We start from the raw sequence: 18,286 nt of genomic DNA, 5'->3' as shown, positions 1-18,286 counted from the left end.
TATTTAGTGGCTGTTGGGCAAATTTGCGTGGTGATGATATTTATTTTCCAGTTTATTATAATATGGGTTGGGTGCTTGTGTTGGGTTTAAAATAAATTTTTTCATTATATAGAGACATAGATATTACATCAACATAGCAGATAGACGGACAACAAGCTGCGCAAATTTACGATACAAATCTAATTTATGTCTTTTATAATGGGTTAGATAAAGGAGGCATGTAACAACTAATAATCAATAAATTTAACAAAAACGACACAAACAAATGTGTATAAGAAAAAATAACTTAAGTTGACAATAACAACTTTCATATTATTATTATTATTATTATTATTATTATTATTATTATCGTGATTCTTGTTATTTGAAAAATTAACAGTGAAAAAGAGAGAAAAACTTCAGTCTAAAGGCCATCTAATGTTTCCCCTTGCTAGCAATGTTGTTGGAAAGCCAATCTAATCCTTCGTACAGACCTTCACCCGAAGTTGCGCATGTGCTCTGAATATACCTGCATATTCACTCCATATTGATTATATATATATATATATATATATATATATACCTTCACCCGAAGTTGCGCATGTGCTCTGAATATACCTGCATATTCACTCCATATTGATTATATATATATATATATATATATATATATATATATATATAGGGGAAGGTTCATGTACAATTTGATCTTAACATGAGTACGTAGGAAATAATGTAAATTTATTTAAAAATGCGAACGTAAGAAACAATACCAACTACAATACCAATCTACATAGACAATGACTTATAATAACAAAAAAAAGAACCTAAAAATTACAACAAAAGAATCAAAATCAAGAACAAAATAATAACAGCATATACCAGCAAATACTTATAACAACAAAAGAAAACATCTAATAATAACAACAAAATATAAATATGCAAATACTTATAACGTCTCATAATCGAAAATTAGCAAATACGAACAAAAAATAGCAGCAAACTCCTATAAAAATAAACCTAATCATAATAACAAATTGGTTCTCACCGTTTTCATGTTAAAAATAAAATGTATTTGATCATGTTTCTATATATATATATATATATATATATATACTCACCAGTCTTTGGTGGACAAACTACAAAATTAATACAACTAAATAAGTCAAAATAATAATTTTAAGAACAAACATAATGATTTTTAAGAACAAGCATTGAATAATCAAATATGTGGAGGTAAATAGTAGAAATAATTCAGCCGTGTATCTTAACTTGGAGGAATGCTAGTTGTTGTGGGTTTTGAGTTTCTAAAGTACCGATTAAGGTATAAATACAAAACAAAAATATAACTATTAACTATTTCCTATGTCAAGAGAGAGCCAATTGGGACATCTACCTATACTATTAAAGTAAAACAATTCTTTCACATAATATTTGATTATAGTAACCAACTAGGATGTTAACTAATATTATTATATTTATTGAATTATTAGCAAAGTTTCAAATGCATTTTAAATGTTGTATTAAAAGATGTTTTACATATTTATGGATTATAAAACTTTATTTATCGTTATATATATCTTAGGAATCCATAAGATATTTTATTACATAAATTGTAAAAGGTAAATTTTTTGTTATATTAACCACTTATGTATTACATGAACGATATTCTAGATATTCTAGTTCTTTGGTAAGGCAACCTAATATCCAATGTGAATCCATTTGCAACGCGAATCACCTAATATACAATTTGAGCATTCTTTGGTAAGGCAGCCAATGAAATCATTTTTTATATTATCAAACTAAAGACAAACATTCTACACAAATATAGATACATATCATTATGGTGTGTGTAGTGGTAAGAAGAATTGTGGTGTGGGGGGGGGGGGGGGCAAAGTAGAGTCTTGGGGTGATAAGGAGCTACAACACCGCCCCCGGCTACAAATGGGCGATTTGGGGGGGGGGGGACAACTGCTTCTCGCTTGTTCTTTTTTTTCTTTTATTATTATTATATTCTAATGTGTCTTATATATATTATAATATATATAGACAACCTTTCATCTCCCACTTTCTCTCTCATCAGATGCTTATATATTTAATGTTGGACTGAATGTTACCTTCAATTCCATTCATTACTTTGTCATTACCACATTCATTTCTTGAGTGTGATTTAACCATTGAATCTGATATTATAATACATATAGACAACCTTTCACCTCCCACTTTCTCTCTCATGAGACACTTGTATATTTAATTTTGAGTCTGATTTAACCATTGAATCTTTCATTTGAATGCAACAGATGAATACTTTACCCCTTCCATCTACCCGCTATTGAATCCCAGATTCGTTTCAATTGAAGCCTACTTAACCTCATCTTCAATTCCCAAATCACATCAACGGATTCTAGGGTTTGCCTCCATTAGTTCAGTTTCTTATATAAAATGTTTTCCTTCGATGTATAAACGCATCGACCGAATTTCTATTGTATCCCGCTGCAACGCGCGGGCACTTCCACTAGTATATATACATATATATACGGGCTACAACACCATTACACCCAAAAAATAAAAACATATCCTTTACTGACTGGACGCCACATGACGCAAAACGCCTCATTTTATAGCCCTTCACTACACATAGCCTTATCTACATAAGAAATTTCCAAATGAGAGAGAGAGAGAGAGAGAGAGAGAGAACACCAAATAAATAATCAAATATACGATGTTTAGTGAAATCAAGGGCGAAGCTATGTGGGGACCGGGGGTGGCCCCGGCCACTGCCGTTTTCTCCATTAGTTGGGTAAATTTCATGATTTTTCTCGAAAAGTTCAATAGGTATTAAGCGCGGTCACCCCCAATGTATTTTTCCAAAATGTTACCGGTCACTACTAATTTTTTTTAAATATAATATCCCATCGTTTGTTTTTTTAAAACCTCGCAATATTTATAAACAAAAGTTACAAAATAGTAGTCGAATAGTAAAAGATTTTTTTTATAAATATTTTAGGTCTTAGCAATTCTTCTTCTAGGTATTCAACCTTAGGGATGAGATTGGTACCGTACCAGTGACGGTATCAATACCAAAATATTCGGTTCGATACCAAACTCAAAATTTTGGTATCTATTCGGTACCGACGCTACCAAATCTGTACCAATTTCGGCACCGGTATCAATACCGAATTTGCTTATCCTTACTCACCCTTCCTCTCGCATCATCATAAATATTTTAGGTCTTTGTTGGTTAAAAAATTATTTTGTTTATTTTATTGTAAGGATAATTGTTTGAATAAATAAAGAAAAATTAAATATACAGATGTCATATTGTTTGATCCGACCCAACCCGAATCACCAACCCGACCCGAATCACCGACACGAACCGAATCGTCGACCCAAAAATTTTTGAGTCAGTGACTTCGGTCACCCCGTGACTAAGCCCAAACTTCGCCACTGTAAAATGTTGTATTATTATAATAATTTGGAAAAACTCAAAACTCAATTACAATAACTCTTTTGATTAAACCTTTCATGGCAATAAACTATTTATATAGTAACCCAACGTTGGCAAGAAAAAAAAGTATTAAACCCTAATATCCCACAACAAGCTAAACCATCACTCCTTAGATAATTAGGCGCGCCACTCACTAGGCTCACTTAGCTTTGTACAACTACTAGACTACTTCAGATTTCAAATTAAACCTACTTACCTTTGTCATTGTCATAAATTACTGGGATAATTCTCAAAATAGTTCAAAATAGGAGAGATGATACCAAAATAGTCCATTTGAAGATTGAAGAGAGAGATTTCTAAAATAGTCCATACAAACTTATCTTCAACGTGACATTGGTAATCGTGACGTGAGATTTGTTAACTATTCACAGTGTGACACGTGTAAAGGTACGTGAAAGTTGCTCCCAAATCTGTCTGCGCCGATAGTTTTCTGGCCAAAATCTTTTTCTCATAAATTCATCTCCTCTGACGCATTTCAGGTGAATTTCTTCTCCTACGAGAAATTCTAAAAAAGTTGCAAAAAAAAACGATACTTTTCCAATGAATTTAGTCTTGTTAGATGATTTTCAAAAAACTTTAAAAAAACCATAATTTCCCAACGAATTTAATCTCATTAGATGATTTTTATAAAAGTTTTAAAAATATGGCAAGTGTTAAGAATGTGGAGGGTGGTGGTGGTGGATGATGACGGTGGGTGGTGGTAGTGGATGATGGCGGTGGGTGGTGGTGGTGGTGGTGGGTGATGGCGGTAGGCGGTGGTGGTTGATTATGGAGGTGGGTGGTGGTAGGTGTTGGATATTATTTTCAAAAAATTTTTATAAAGAACTATTATTTTTATGCAAAAAAAAAGATAACTTTCATCTAAAAACCTTCGAATTTAAATAATTTGTAACAAAATCTATCTTTTCTGACAACTGTTCTTTTTATGCAAAAAAAGATGAAATTCACCTGAAATGCGTCGGAGGAGATGAATTTATGAGAAAAAGATTTTGGCCAGAAAACTATCGGCGCAGACAGATTTGGGAGCAACTTTCACGTACCTTTACACGTGTCACACTGTGAGTGGTTAACAAATCTCATGTCACGATTACCAATGTCACGTTGAAGATGAGTTTGTATGGACTATTTTGAAAAAATCTCTCTTCAAATGGACAATTTTGATATTCTCTCTCATATTTTGGACTATTTTGGGAATGATGCCTACCTAATCACGACAAAGAATTTAGGGTGTGAATGATCTTATCTCTCCTATTTTGGACTATTTTGGGAATGATGCATTGAACATACTCACGAAAATACTTGTACATATCATAAATGGACAATTCTTTGTCGTCATTCACACCTGTCGTGTTCAATTTCTGAACATTACCACCAATGTGTTCAACTGCGATCTTTTCATCCTCAACACAAACCCGAATAAAGTGAAACCGAGATATAATATGATTCATGTAACCATGAACAACGAGATCTTCATGAGGGTGATAGTAGACATGTTATCAATCTTTAACATGGTCTTATGTAGAGGCTCTCCGATAATCTCTTCTAGAATATATGCAAATAATAAATATAATTATTATGTTAATTTGGGGCTTTAAGAATATATGATGGGCTTAGGGTCACGCACACACACTCCTCCTTCCATTCTCCTCCATTGTTGGGTTTTAAGAGCTATGACAAAATTTGTTTTTAATGATTGTTAAGTTTGAATGTTCAATCCGCATAAAAGTTTTCAATTAACTATGATATTTAACATCTTACTACTCTAATAAAAGACTACTATATATACACCTGTCATCCTCTCATCACTCAATTTTTTTGACCCATCTATCTATATAATAAACCTATGGAATATTCGTAAATTGCTTCAAATTGCCAAATGTGATTCTCAAAATTTGCAGTCTTCGTCCAAAGTGGCAATTTTATCTTAATTATCTATTTTTTCCTTTATTTTCTCTTTTTCAAAATTCATCTTCGCGGCTCCTCTGCACAAACCATCTTCATCCTTCAGCCTTAAACCTAATAATGAAATTAATCATCATCTACCAATTTCTAATGACTGGGCCTAACCCTAATGTTTGTGGATTATTCAATACCCATTCATAAGAAACCTAATGTATGTCGATTGATCGCCAGATCTCTTTTCATTCGATCAAATATTCAAAATCATTCAACATCAATATCATCATCATCATCATCAAATATTCACAATCAATCTCTTTTCATTAACTATTCACAATCGATTTCGGTAGGGTTTTTTTATTGTTTTTTCCCTTTGATTTTCATTCATGGGTGATCCATCTCCGCACCATATCTGCCAATCTTTTTGTTGCCAACATTCCTTTGCTTCTAGGGTTCCTCTGTTTAAATTTTATATGATTTAGCTATCATTTATTTTCTATGATTTAGGTTTTTATGTGTTAGTAAAAATGTTAATTATAAGGATCTATAGTTTTATACTGTAATGCAGAGTTTTATAAGCTCCTATTTAGACTTTTTGTGATTGTCCATGTATAACCAGTTTGAAGACTTATAATTCAAATGGTCTTTTGTAACCCTTGAAAGATTCAATCAATCTCTAGGAGCTACATTGAGTTTATAGATGATCAATATGTTTTAGATCCCACTAAAAGGGTTATTTATCTCTTATCTCAACTTGGTTTGTTTTTAGCTTTAAATTTAATGTTGGTGTTTTTTTTACGTAGATTACAAATGTTAACAATGTATGCCATTTATCAAAAAATCAATGCTTTCAGTTATTGTAGTCTTACATGTTAGTTGTGGGTAGCTTTGAATTACATATTGTTTGTGTTATAATTTTGATCTAAGCTAAGTCAAAAGTTGATTCAGTAATATGTATATTAATCTCACGGGTCAGTTTTTTAGATTTGCTAAAATTTTGATTCAGGACAGTTTGGGCCTAAAATGTTTATATTTTTTATTTTCTATTACAGTAAATGGTATCTTAGAATCATAATACAACAAGCATAAATCTATGTTACAGTTTTTGTTGATTTATCTTCTTCATTCAAGTTAGGATATTAAATATAGGCATTATATGTGCATAAAAAATTAAGGTTCCTCATCAGCGCAGTTGGAAGCGCCGGTTGTGGTGACGGAATTACTGGTATAGCAGCAGAAGTGGAAGCGGCTGTGGTTTTATTGATGAAATTGATAACATCAGGAGTGAATCAGTTACCGGTTGTGAATTCACAACTGCTATACTACCGGATAATCAGTTGGTAATTTTCTTTTATAGCTTTTTCATAATCTCTATGTAGGATTACCGAATCACTATCTGAGTGACTTTTGATTATAGCCCACCAGGTCATTAGCGATTCGCCATCGATTCACTTTCAGTTCTTTATGTATACTTTAGATTAGGGTTCACATCAGCGGAAAAATGGCCGTATTGGTAATGAGGATTGCTTCTATAAGTTTGAGTAGACAAGACTGCTACTAGTGGGTTCACTCCTGATCGCGTTGTTGTGAGTATTATTTGTTGCTCTTTTCAGAAGTAGTGGCTTTTGGTGTGACTTAAGTTTTGTGTAAACTTATGGTGTCAATTGGGTTTTTGGTTCAGTGTGAAGGATGGTTATGTTGTTGGTTGGTTTTCTTTCTGCTGCAATTGTCCTAAAGCTTATCATGCTTTTTGTGTTAATTGGGATGAAGCTTTCTTCCAATCTAAGGGTCATTGGAATTGTGATAAGTAATCTAATATGTTTGTAAAAACCTTTATTTATTTAACTGTTTTAGATCTAATACTACCATCCCTGTTTCATTTTGTATTAATTTTTTAATTATAGCCGGATTTTAGGCGATGGAGTATTTTGAACTAGAATAGAGCTATTCAGCTTTTGTTTCAGTTAATTCATGGCTTTATAGAAAGGTAGCTATTGAAATTATATTTATCAAACATGATTAGCGAATTGTGAATAGGTAGAGATTCTTTACAGCTTGCATATGATTAGATTATCCTATACATTGCCTTATTTATAAGATATCTTCCTATGATCAGGTCCTGAGGTAAAAATAGACAGCTTGGATCGAATGGAGCCATCCTAACATGCCATGGGATCGATCCCGACTTTGTATTGGTTGCATTAATGACAATGGGTAAAATTATCAACGTCATTGTTGTATTCTTAAATGCCTAATTTACCAAGCTGTCGTTAATTTTTTTATTCACGTGGGGTATCACATTAAAAAGTTACATGGTTTGGTTTGATTTTTGTTTCGAGTAACTATATTTATTTTCACCCATAAACAACTTTCAAAAGTTTTACTATAAGGGAATATCCAGTTTTCCAAATTTGTGTTGGTACTGACCGAAATATATCCATATCTCATTTACATATATGACTATATGAGTAGGTATATTAAGTTAATTATTTTAATATAAACTGTATTTTACTGTAACTAAAAGGTAAATTTGTATTCGACTATCAAGGGTTAGTGACATCCATCCAAACAAAATCCTTACACCTATGTATAATTTGGAACAAAAACAGTCCATAAAGATTTGACAGAATGGTTCTTTAGTATTTGAAAAAAATAATATAAAAAAATATTAAAAGAGATAATTGAACTAAGAATGGAAACCAAAAGTGAAAGGAAATGCTTCTATGTTTCCTCTTTGTATTTCTATTTTATCCAACATGCTTGAGTTTGTGAAATATAGTCTTTGGTGAAATGAGTTTCTTTTGGATTGTAAATGGGGGACTTATTATGGGCTAGAATATTATATAACTAAGTTTGTCAAATGGGAACGAGTTCTAAAAAACATTAATTTGTTTTGGATTAAAACAGGTTATAAAAAACATTAATTGTTTCGGTTCAAAACCGGTTTGAGTAATATAAGTTCAAATCAAAATGGTTGTTTTCCAATGAATTATTCAAAAACCACTATCAATAAAATGTTTACTATAATATGAGATGCCACACTAATATGTGTTTTGTCTCTTCAGAAACAGAAGGCACGTAGCCACCATTACCAATAAAAAGTGTAATGGTACGCAAGGCTGACCGTCAACACCATTGGCAAGAGCCAAACTTGCTAACGTGTTGTAAATCTACAAATGTTAGATACAAAAAGTTATTTAGAGAATCATTAGTTGTAAATTATATTACCCAAGTAAAATTTAATTTAATGTTATATGGATTTTTGTTTCCATTTATTACTCTGTATTTCTTAATTTTAGTGGTATGAATCGAAATTTACATTGTTATAATATTTTTTTGTTGTTTTTGTATTATAACAATTCCGTGTTACACCACTCTATATGTATGTCTATTCAAGTGAAATTAATATGTAATTTGTAAATTGAATATTATTATTTATTATAAATTATTCTTTAATTTAAAATGTTTGACGTCAAGTCCCTTGTAGTACACGGGTTATAACCTAGTTTGTTTATGAGTAAATTCAGCTATCATAACGTGCTCGGGATCGAGGCCTTACACTTTGATTCCAAGATAATATGTTCAGTTCCCAATATCATAAATTTCAAATCTATCCGGCATGCGTGGTTTAAACTCAACTATGATACTCGAACTTGTCTCGATCATGAACAAGTCATCAACATACAACGCAACAATGAGAAGGTGTTTTCCTTCTATCTTTTGGTATACATAGTTTTCTCGCTTCCCTTAACTTTATAAGGCATTCGAAATCGGGTAGACTTTATGCTCTTAATACTTTGTACCTATCGATATTGGTTGGGTTAAAATTAGTTATGTGCTAAACCATTTTTTATAATATTTCTTATATTAAAAATAAATAGTATGTTAAAACTGATCACCAAAGTTATTATTTGAAAAGGTAATCTAATCTTACTAATCTATTGAAGCACTAAAAGTATTCCACATGACATCATTTTAGGGCATCCAAATGACACCTAGATTCCATGTCACATGTTACATTTCTTATTAATGTTAAATCACCCCTAACTACTATATAAACATTAACATTCAACCCCTCAAATTCATTTTTATCTCTCTCTCTCTCTCTCTCTCTCTCTTCAACATATTAGCCATCAAGATGTATTAGTTTTCATTTTCGCCGTCCGTTTTTTCAAAATATTAGCCGTACACAAATTCCGGTAAAGTATTTATTCTTTTTAATTTTATTTCATTTTCTATGCACTTTGTTGTTTGTATTCTTTTTAATTGTAAGATGTTTTTTCCTATAATCTATTTAGGTTCTACATCAAACTACAAGATTCAATGGACATGTTGAAATTTTTGCGATATCCGGAAATATGATTGATTTATTTCGTTATTTGAATTATTCTGCTAATTATTCCGGTTACATCCATTAATAATTCTTATTAAATTGATTTTTTTATAATTATGTATATTTAACATTAATTGATCTTTAATAATTTCAATTTCTGCCGGCCAAACTTGGTAGATTGGCTAATTACATGGAAGAAGTAATTTATGGAAAATAGGTTGATTGTGTTTGTTTTTGTTATTTACGAATGAATTATTAAAAGATTTTTTATAGTTTTCAATCCCAACTATCAATATTAATGTCTCCAATCTCACAAGCTTTCAATCTTTTATATTTAAATAATTTTTAATTAGATATAGATGTCAAAATTATTGTATAAAATTAAATATATATATATATATATATATATATATATATATATATATATATATATATATATAGGGTTAGTATCATCTGAGAACTTCATAAAAGTTAAGAACTTATAGGAACTCATAAGAAACAAATATTTTTTTTGATTTTTTTTCATATATTAACATTGTTTAAGACTATTTTTACCATATTTTATATATAAATTTGTTATTACATATATAAATCACAAGGTTACATATGTGTAAAATGTATGTAATAACAAATTTACATATATGCAGAAAAAAGTTTAGATACGTGTAATAACTATTTTTCATAATTGTAATCGTAATTATAGATATAAAAAATGATAAAACTACACTCAAATAACACTAACATGCAAAAAAAATTGTAAAAAAAGTTAATTTTCAAGGGTTCCTTTAAATTCTTATATAATTTAAGAGTTTTGTAATGGTACTAATCCTATATATATATATATATATAATGAAACTGATTGTTAAAGAATGTACTAATGAAATCATATATATGGTCAAAGAAGGTAATAATCATCATAATTTATTTTTAATCTCAACAAATTAGTTCACCAATCTCAACAAAAGTTAAAAGATTTTTATACTTTGTAAATCATTTGTTGCCATTTTCCATATTATTTGATCGATATTATTTTCAAAACAGTTTATTATTAACACAATTAATATTATATTATGATCATATTACCAAAAATCAGATTATTTATATATTAATGATTTCCAAAATAGTTATAAATCTAATTGTTTTGACTGTTAACGCTTTTCAAAACACCCGTGTATTTATGGAAGTCAAATTAAATTATTTAAATTCAAATTTATTTTAATTCATCGTCGTCATGGTCATCGTCATCGTACTCAGTATATCCCACCAATAGCAATGCTATGGTAGGGTCTGAGGAGGGTAAGATGTAGTGAACCCTCGGGTGGGCAAAAGTGAAATTGCACTAATTTTGACGTTATTTTACTAATCTCGTGAAAATAACGTTAAAAGTGACGGACGGTTAATCAGGCATCATGTAGTGGCGTTGATAGCTGAAAGATAAGGGTACATGCACCGATCAGCCGGTGTCCCGATGATTGAGTGCTATGTGCCTTATGTCCAAGGCTTGATGCAAAACTACTATCGAGCCGGGGGTCTCTCCGGAAGCAGCCTCTCTATCCCTATGGGGTAGAGGTAAGGCTGCCTACATCTTACCCTCCTCAGACCCTACCATAGCTTTGCTATTGGTGGGATATACTGAGTACGATGATGATGAATTTATTTTAATTCACACTAATAATATTGTTATAAAGATTTCCGTATTTTAAGAATGATTTCAAATATTATAATAACTAACTACCATTTGACCAAAATGATATAATCATAATTAATGATATTATATTTTGTCAATATCAAAACCATTTATACTTTCTATATATATGTAAATTCTTTTGAATTTAAGATTTTAACAATATATGTTGACAACTAATTAATTTATTAGTTATGGCGTTTCTTTAAAATCAATTTTGAAGAAAATTTATGACATAATTAAACGTTATACCTTTTCAATAATTCTTAAAACAGATATTTTTTTCATATTTTTCAAACGTTTACGTATTACATATAATAACTTTTCATTTTTATTATATTTTTCATTCGTAGAAAAAGTTCATGTCTCAAATTCCTATGGCTCAGCTATCAGTCGTGTGTTTATCTACGACTATTTGTTTGAAATTTAAGATTACAATAACCGGTATCATAAAAAACTATGATACTCATTTATTATATATATATATATATATATATATTTGTTGTCAAATTAATTATGCAAATAAGATATTTGTCTCGTGCAGTTTGTTAGGATTGCTAAACGACAATGACGTTCACGTTCGAAGGCTAATCACTTCCAAAATGTGTATAAGACAATACATTTTTATGTTGATTTCATTAGAGTGTTATGCTTTAATTAACCTGTGTTATTTGTACTAATGGTATAATTTATAAACATATTTTAAATTTTCATTTATCTCTGATTGTCTTTGTATGTTTTGTATTTAAATTTAAATAACAATGCCACGTCTTTTAATTCCTGTAAAATGATCTTTTTTTTCAATTTGACTTCTGCATTTCATTAAATTTATAATATATATATATATATACGTGTGTATATATATATAATGCTATAAATGTTTTTCACCAATGTGTAACACGGGCCCCTATCCTAGTTTCATATATTAAATGATTTATGTACTAACGTTACACTATGCCACATGTTCCACCCATTTGATCCAAACCTTTGACACTATTGTTTTTGTTTCACCTGTTAGACATAAAACTAACACACTATGAGTGATTCATTCATAGACTTATTAAAAACATGTCATCTAACTTTTGGTTAATTTGGTTATATCAAATCAAAACTTATAATGATTATAATTAAATTGAAAAGCATTTATTAATGTGTTGGAGAATTTACCAATGTCGTTGTTGGATAGAATGCAAACCAAGCTTATCAGTGATCTCTGCAGCATTCATAGCATTCGGAAGATCTTGTTTGTTGGCAAACACAAGCAATACAGCATCTCGCAGTTCATCCTATAACAAATGCCAATTTTCATTTTAGCATTAAATGCCTACTAAACTAGAAGATCAGATGAATAAAAACATCATTGTATACCTCACTAAGCATTCGTTGTAGCTCATCTCTTGCTTCAACCATACGATCACGATCATTGCTATCAACTACAAAAATAAGACCTTGTGTGTTCTGGAAGTAGTGTCTCCACAAAGGTCGAATCTGCCAATAATTAAATCTGACTAATTCTTTAAAAAAGAACGTAGGAACGTGTCTACTTTTTGGTCGTTTGGCTCATATAACCTATATCGACTTGTTTCCTTTTCAGCAATGTTAATAAATTTGACAGATTACAGCCCAAATTAACCAATTTACATGTAAATGCGCCAACTCGCATCTCATATTATGGGAGACCACATCAAATCATGTGACATGCTTAGACAGGATACATCTTATCTCATAGAATTTAGGAAAACTGTGGTTGAATATAATGCTAGTAACTAATAGATATAAGAGAATAAATATAGAACTAGCTAAAGGGAGGAAAAATATGTTTAAGAATTACATTACCAGTTCGGCAGCATGACATTTGTGTAACATATATGATGCCTATTTACTGATCGTTTGGCTAGATCAATATTCAGTGGCAGATTTGGAAAATTTTCTTCTAGAGGTTGAAAATTTTCTCAGTTGACCATCGTTATATACTCACAGAGGTCGGTTGGGATTTTTACACTATAATAGTACCCCAAAAAAATTTCCTAGTGTATGGCCGACCCCCATACTACAAGGGTAGGTCCACCCTTGTAAATATTGGTATTTTCATAGTGATTTGGCTACTCTATGTGTATGTCAAGAAGAACAACTAATTTGATTATTGACTTGGAAGTCATATGTTACCTTGTCTTGACCACCAACATCCCAAACAGTGAAGCTGATGTTCTTGTACTCGACTGTCTCCACGTTGAATCCTGCACAATACAAGTATATATGATTTTAGTTTACTCAGTTAATTTCCAACAATACAATACAATGTGTATGGGAAAGAAGGAATGCACATCGAGACAACTTTGTATGAATTAACGAGCTTTAGTTTTGTCATACCGATGGTAGGAATGGTAGTGACAATTTCCCCCAATTTGAGTTTGTATAAAATTGTTGTTTTACCAGCTGCATCGAGACCAACCATGAGAATGCGCATCTCTTTCTTCGCACACAAGCGCTTAAATAGCTTGGTGAATGACAGACCCATCTTTAGATCTAGTCATTTATGAATACAAATAATATTAAAAGTGTTAATGTCACTCCAACAACTTAAATATTTATCATATTACATAATTTATGATAGTTGTACAAAACATGAATTTGGTATGCATTCTTTTACTAGCTAATAATAGAAGTAAAGTATCGGATCATCAACCTTCAAATCTAAGACCAGAAACTAACTTATTGAAGCTTAAGTTACAATTTAATATACAGGTATTGATCTATGCAAGAAGACAAACATTGACAAATCAAATCACAGCAAAAATATATGTGCAATCAAACAATTAAAATCATCAATTTATGACATTTAGATTAAAATTGCAAAATTTGTTGATCCAAATTGTTGTATAAACGTAAAATCTATTTATGATTCGAAAGAATGTAAATGGTAAAAACTCACGATCTGCCGAAGATCGGAAAAGTTGACGAAGAATGTTGACAAATTGGGTAACCACGAAAGATGAAACCAGAGAAAAAATTCTTTCGAGAAAAGGTAATATAATATGATTGTTAATATTTCCTTTAAAAGAAAAGTCACTTTAATATTTTGGTATTACACTCGATTAAGTTACCTAGAAATATTTTATTTAGCAGATCTATAATCTTCATTTTCAATTAATGTTAAAATTGTACATTTTAATAATAATAATAGTAATATAATTGTATATATATCAATTATAAAGTTGGGGTTAACTCACATTTTGTTACTGTGTGCTCCAAATTTTCAAGCGTAGAGTACAACCGTCTTAGGCATCGTCAAATTGAAATCTATTATGACGTGTGGCTTCCTCTGTCAAAATCAATTCGGCTGCTTCTTACCTAAACCAGAGTGAGAGAGATGGCAATCGTTCATTCTTCCTTCCGGATAATGTCACCAGCGACTCGCTTCCTGCTTTTTTTTAAACTAGTTCGTCATCATCAACATCGCTTTTAAGTTAAGTCACCATAAACCATAAAAGTCGTTTGCAGGTTAGGTTTCTTTGGGATTGTTTCAAAGATGTAAGGCCCCGGTCCCGGTGCCCTACTTTGGCGTTGGATTTACTCATAAACACAGTTCTAAATACCAGAGTTAATTAAAAATTTTTCGCGAAATAGATAAAAGGAAACCATTCGTTACATAAGTCTTAAAATTCAAACATTATAAAATTAGGTTTTCAGATTCCAACTTTATTCATCTGTCATGTGCCCCTCTTCAAGCCAGTTGTCTTATCCTACTCACCTGCGTGCATACTAAAAGTACTACGCTGAGTGAGTTCTAGTTAATCAAGTAACATACAATACATTCACATACTTGTATATATACCCGAAGATATGTACATCTTACATACTTAATTTGTTCACCATACTTTCATACATACTTTCATTCGTTCATTCTTCCATACTTTCTTTACTTATATGATACTTACATAACTATCGATACCTTTTAAAGAGGCTTCCGCCCTATAACCTCATAGATATTGTAAGGATCTGGTCCCTAACATCACAGATATTATAAGGGTCTGGTCCCCAACATCACATATATTATTAGGGTCTGGAACCTATCCTCACAGATATTATTAGGGCCTGGTTCTATCCTCACAGATATTATTAGGGTCTGGTCCATTTATTCCATTCAACCATACCATTCAATACCTTTCTTTATATTTATATGTATATACATACTCTAAATACTTTCTATAGCATTCATATATCATTATACATTATACATAAGACAATCACATATCATACACTTACTACTTAAGGTAAGTGTATTAACTAATCACATCGAGTATGTACACAGCCCCGAAAGCAAGACAAGGAAATGAGGCTAGAAACTCACCTGTATCCGGTTACGTTCGGAGTTAACTGTAATTCCTTTCCTTAGTTGTGCACGGCTAACTATTAAACATATATATTTGTTAAGTAATCGTGTAATTAATTAAGTTGGTATTTTTGTTAACTAATGTTCTTGTTAAGCTAGGCTCGCTTGTTTAGTTAAACGGATCTATCGGGGTTACCTTGATTAAGGAATGCATGTTTTACTTTTTAATTATCAAGTGTGCTCATCTTTATATATATCTTCCATTCGTCGACGGACTTGTCCATAAAAATTTAATAGGACTTAGCGAAGTTGATGAGGTTGGTTTATTATGTTGAACCCACTTGAGTTAACTAGGGAATAGGCTAAATCAGTCCATGGGCTTGACTAGAGCAGGTCTATTAGAGTTTTGGCCAAACTAGATTTGAACTGGGTCTTGGTCCAATCGAATGGACCCTTCTAATCGAATGGACCTTCCTAATTGAATAGTCCTTTCTATTCGAAAGAACCTTTCTAATCGAATCGAACCATGCCGAGTTGAGCTGAACCGGGTTCAATGGAATTTCCTTAAATAAAAAGTAAATTACAAAGGCTGAGACTCGAACCCGCAACCCTTAGCTCAGACATCAACGTTATAACCAACCTGCTGTAAGAAGTTGGATGTGGATATCTTTGTTTCCATTCTTTTTATTTGCAAAACCCACTACTCCCTTATCTTTTTTTATTGTTACAGTGAGCGTTGTCTGCAGCTCCAACAATCATCATTATGATTGTTCATTCCTAACATTATTATGATTGCTTACACAATCATTATTACGTAATTATTATTATTTTTAACTATTATTATTATTATTTCCATTCTAAGCTCATCCACGATCTAGCTCGTTTTATGATAAAGTTAAGACCTTTATTGATTATAAAGCCCCGTTTAGCTAGATCTAGGAATACTAAACGAGCCGAGCATAAATGAACAAGCTTTTCGTTATGAAATGTATCTTAGATGAATCGGTTTCACGAACACGATCAAGCCTTGGTGTATATCTTGCTCGTAAAGACGCTCGATCACCAACAAACACCGACTCTTCGTCGGATTTTGGTCCGAAATGATAGAGGGAGTGTTTGTGTGTGTGTGTTGATTGCGGGTTGGTAAAAATGGAAAATCGCTAGGGTTTAAGGGGTATATATATACTCCATAAGTATGGACCTTAGGCCCATTAGCACACTAGTCTATGATTTATTTTAAGCCCAACACTATTAAAGCCTACCATCTTTATATTATTTTATTATTTATTTAACGACAATTAAGTAAGCGTAAAAAATAACAATACTTCTTTATTTATTATTTTAGAAACGTTGGATGTTACAAGAGAGCTATTTTTTCTTTACAGTTTGTCCTATTTCAGTTCGCATGTGTGCGTTATCCATCAACGGCGGCGAAGATCAACTGACCAACGACTTATGCAACTGTAGAGTTCTTCGTTCACTGGTTGGTTTTAAACGTCTTTTCTCTTCATTTTTAGGTTTTGTTAAGCTTGTTTTTTTCTTATTGATAGATTTTGATTTTATTCACTATCAAGTTATGCTTTACTTTGTTTATCCCTCTAAGCATGAACCTTACTTCGTAGCAATAGATGATACCCTTTTTCAAATTCATTTTGTTAACCAATTTGGGGTTAATTTGGAGTCTTGCAACTGATTTTAGATTAATAAATCGACGATGATGATGTCGTATTCTTGGCTTAGAAAATGAGGTAGCTTGAAACAGGCTACCAGATGCAGCCATGACTCTGAGTCCATTAGTTTCTTTTTCAAAAATTCTTAACTTTTGTAACTATATATGAGTAGGATTAACATAAATTAGGTTTATGAATCACAATTATTAGTTTATAGCTTCACCATAGATGACCACAAATGATTAGAGGCTAATCAATTATGTTGCTTCTTGAACTTGGTTAAACAAGTTTGTGTCCCTTTCTACTGATATTTCTTTGTCATCTATTTTGTAGGATTCATTTGCCAATGACAACACAAGAGTTAAGCCAGTTTAGTTTACATGAATTCAATGGAATCACTATTTAAATTTTAATGTTACTTTAGCATGTTTGTTTGCAGAATTGTTGTTATTTGAATCGGACTAAGAAGAAAATGCACTGGTGAAGGCACTCATACAGGTCCTACAACATGTATGTCTTTTTGTTAGGCGTTAAAGTGTGTAAATAAAATTTGATACTAGGATATCAAAAACAAACTTGGGCATAACTGTCTAATTCTTTCCATGGTGTTTAATTCAATTCTGTTGATGCATTTTCTCTCAATTACTTTCTTAAAAGTATGAAACTCAAACCTATAGTTTTAATTCATATAGTATTATCTTCTATATCTTATTAGGAGAATTAAAGGGCAACTATTTTCTGAAATTTTGTTCTTTCCATTCACTGTTATTTTGTATATCAGATGTGCATTTTTCAAATATTAGTTTTCAAAGAAGATGACATTGAAATCTAGGATTTTGCTTTCACATATGGTATTTTTGATTCACTGTAAAGTTTGGTTTTA

At 31.3% G+C, this 18,286-nt stretch overlaps 1 protein-coding gene across 1 annotated transcript; it reads right to left on the bottom strand.

The window, feature by feature from the left end:
- Positions 1 to 347: 347 nt before the first annotated feature.
- Positions 348 to 14,418, bottom strand: LOC143575937 (ADP-ribosylation factor-like). The gene is made up of 6 exons (XM_077060168.1): positions 14,333 to 14,418; positions 13,771 to 13,926; positions 13,567 to 13,637; positions 12,769 to 12,888; positions 12,568 to 12,686; positions 348 to 508 (listed from the first exon to the last, which is right to left on the bottom strand). Exons 2-6 carry the CDS (start codon positions 13,916 to 13,918, stop codon positions 415 to 417), a joined length of 552 nt encoding a protein of 183 aa, XP_076916283.1. The 5' UTR covers positions 13,919 to 13,926; positions 14,333 to 14,418; the 3' UTR covers positions 348 to 414.
- Between the last annotated feature and the right edge of the window lie 3,868 nt (positions 14,419 to 18,286).

This window comes from Bidens hawaiensis, unplaced genomic scaffold, assembly GCF_021521415.1.
Source record: "Bidens hawaiensis isolate Kalapana, Puna unplaced genomic scaffold, B.hawaiensis_p1.1 tig00027801_1, whole genome shotgun sequence".
Lineage (NCBI taxonomy): Eukaryota > Viridiplantae > Streptophyta > Magnoliopsida > Asterales > Asteraceae > Bidens > Bidens hawaiensis.
Note: the sequence above shows the minus strand (reverse complement) of the source record. Positions and strands in the feature narration are given on the sequence as shown.

Bases quoted from the DNA above. Each gene is read 5' to 3' on its own strand.
- LOC143575937 (XM_077060168.1), bottom strand. From the start codon at position 13,918: ATGGGTCTGTCATTCACCAAGCTATTTAAGCGCTTGTGTGCGAAGAAA. The intron at 12,687-12,768 runs GTATACAATGAT...CATTTGTTATAG, and splicing joins TACAACGAATGCTTAGTGAG to GATGAACTGCGAGATGCTGT. The intron at 509-12,567 runs GTAAATTCTCCA...GTGAATATGCAG, and splicing joins TCTATCCAACAACGACATTG to GTATATTCAGAGCACATGCG.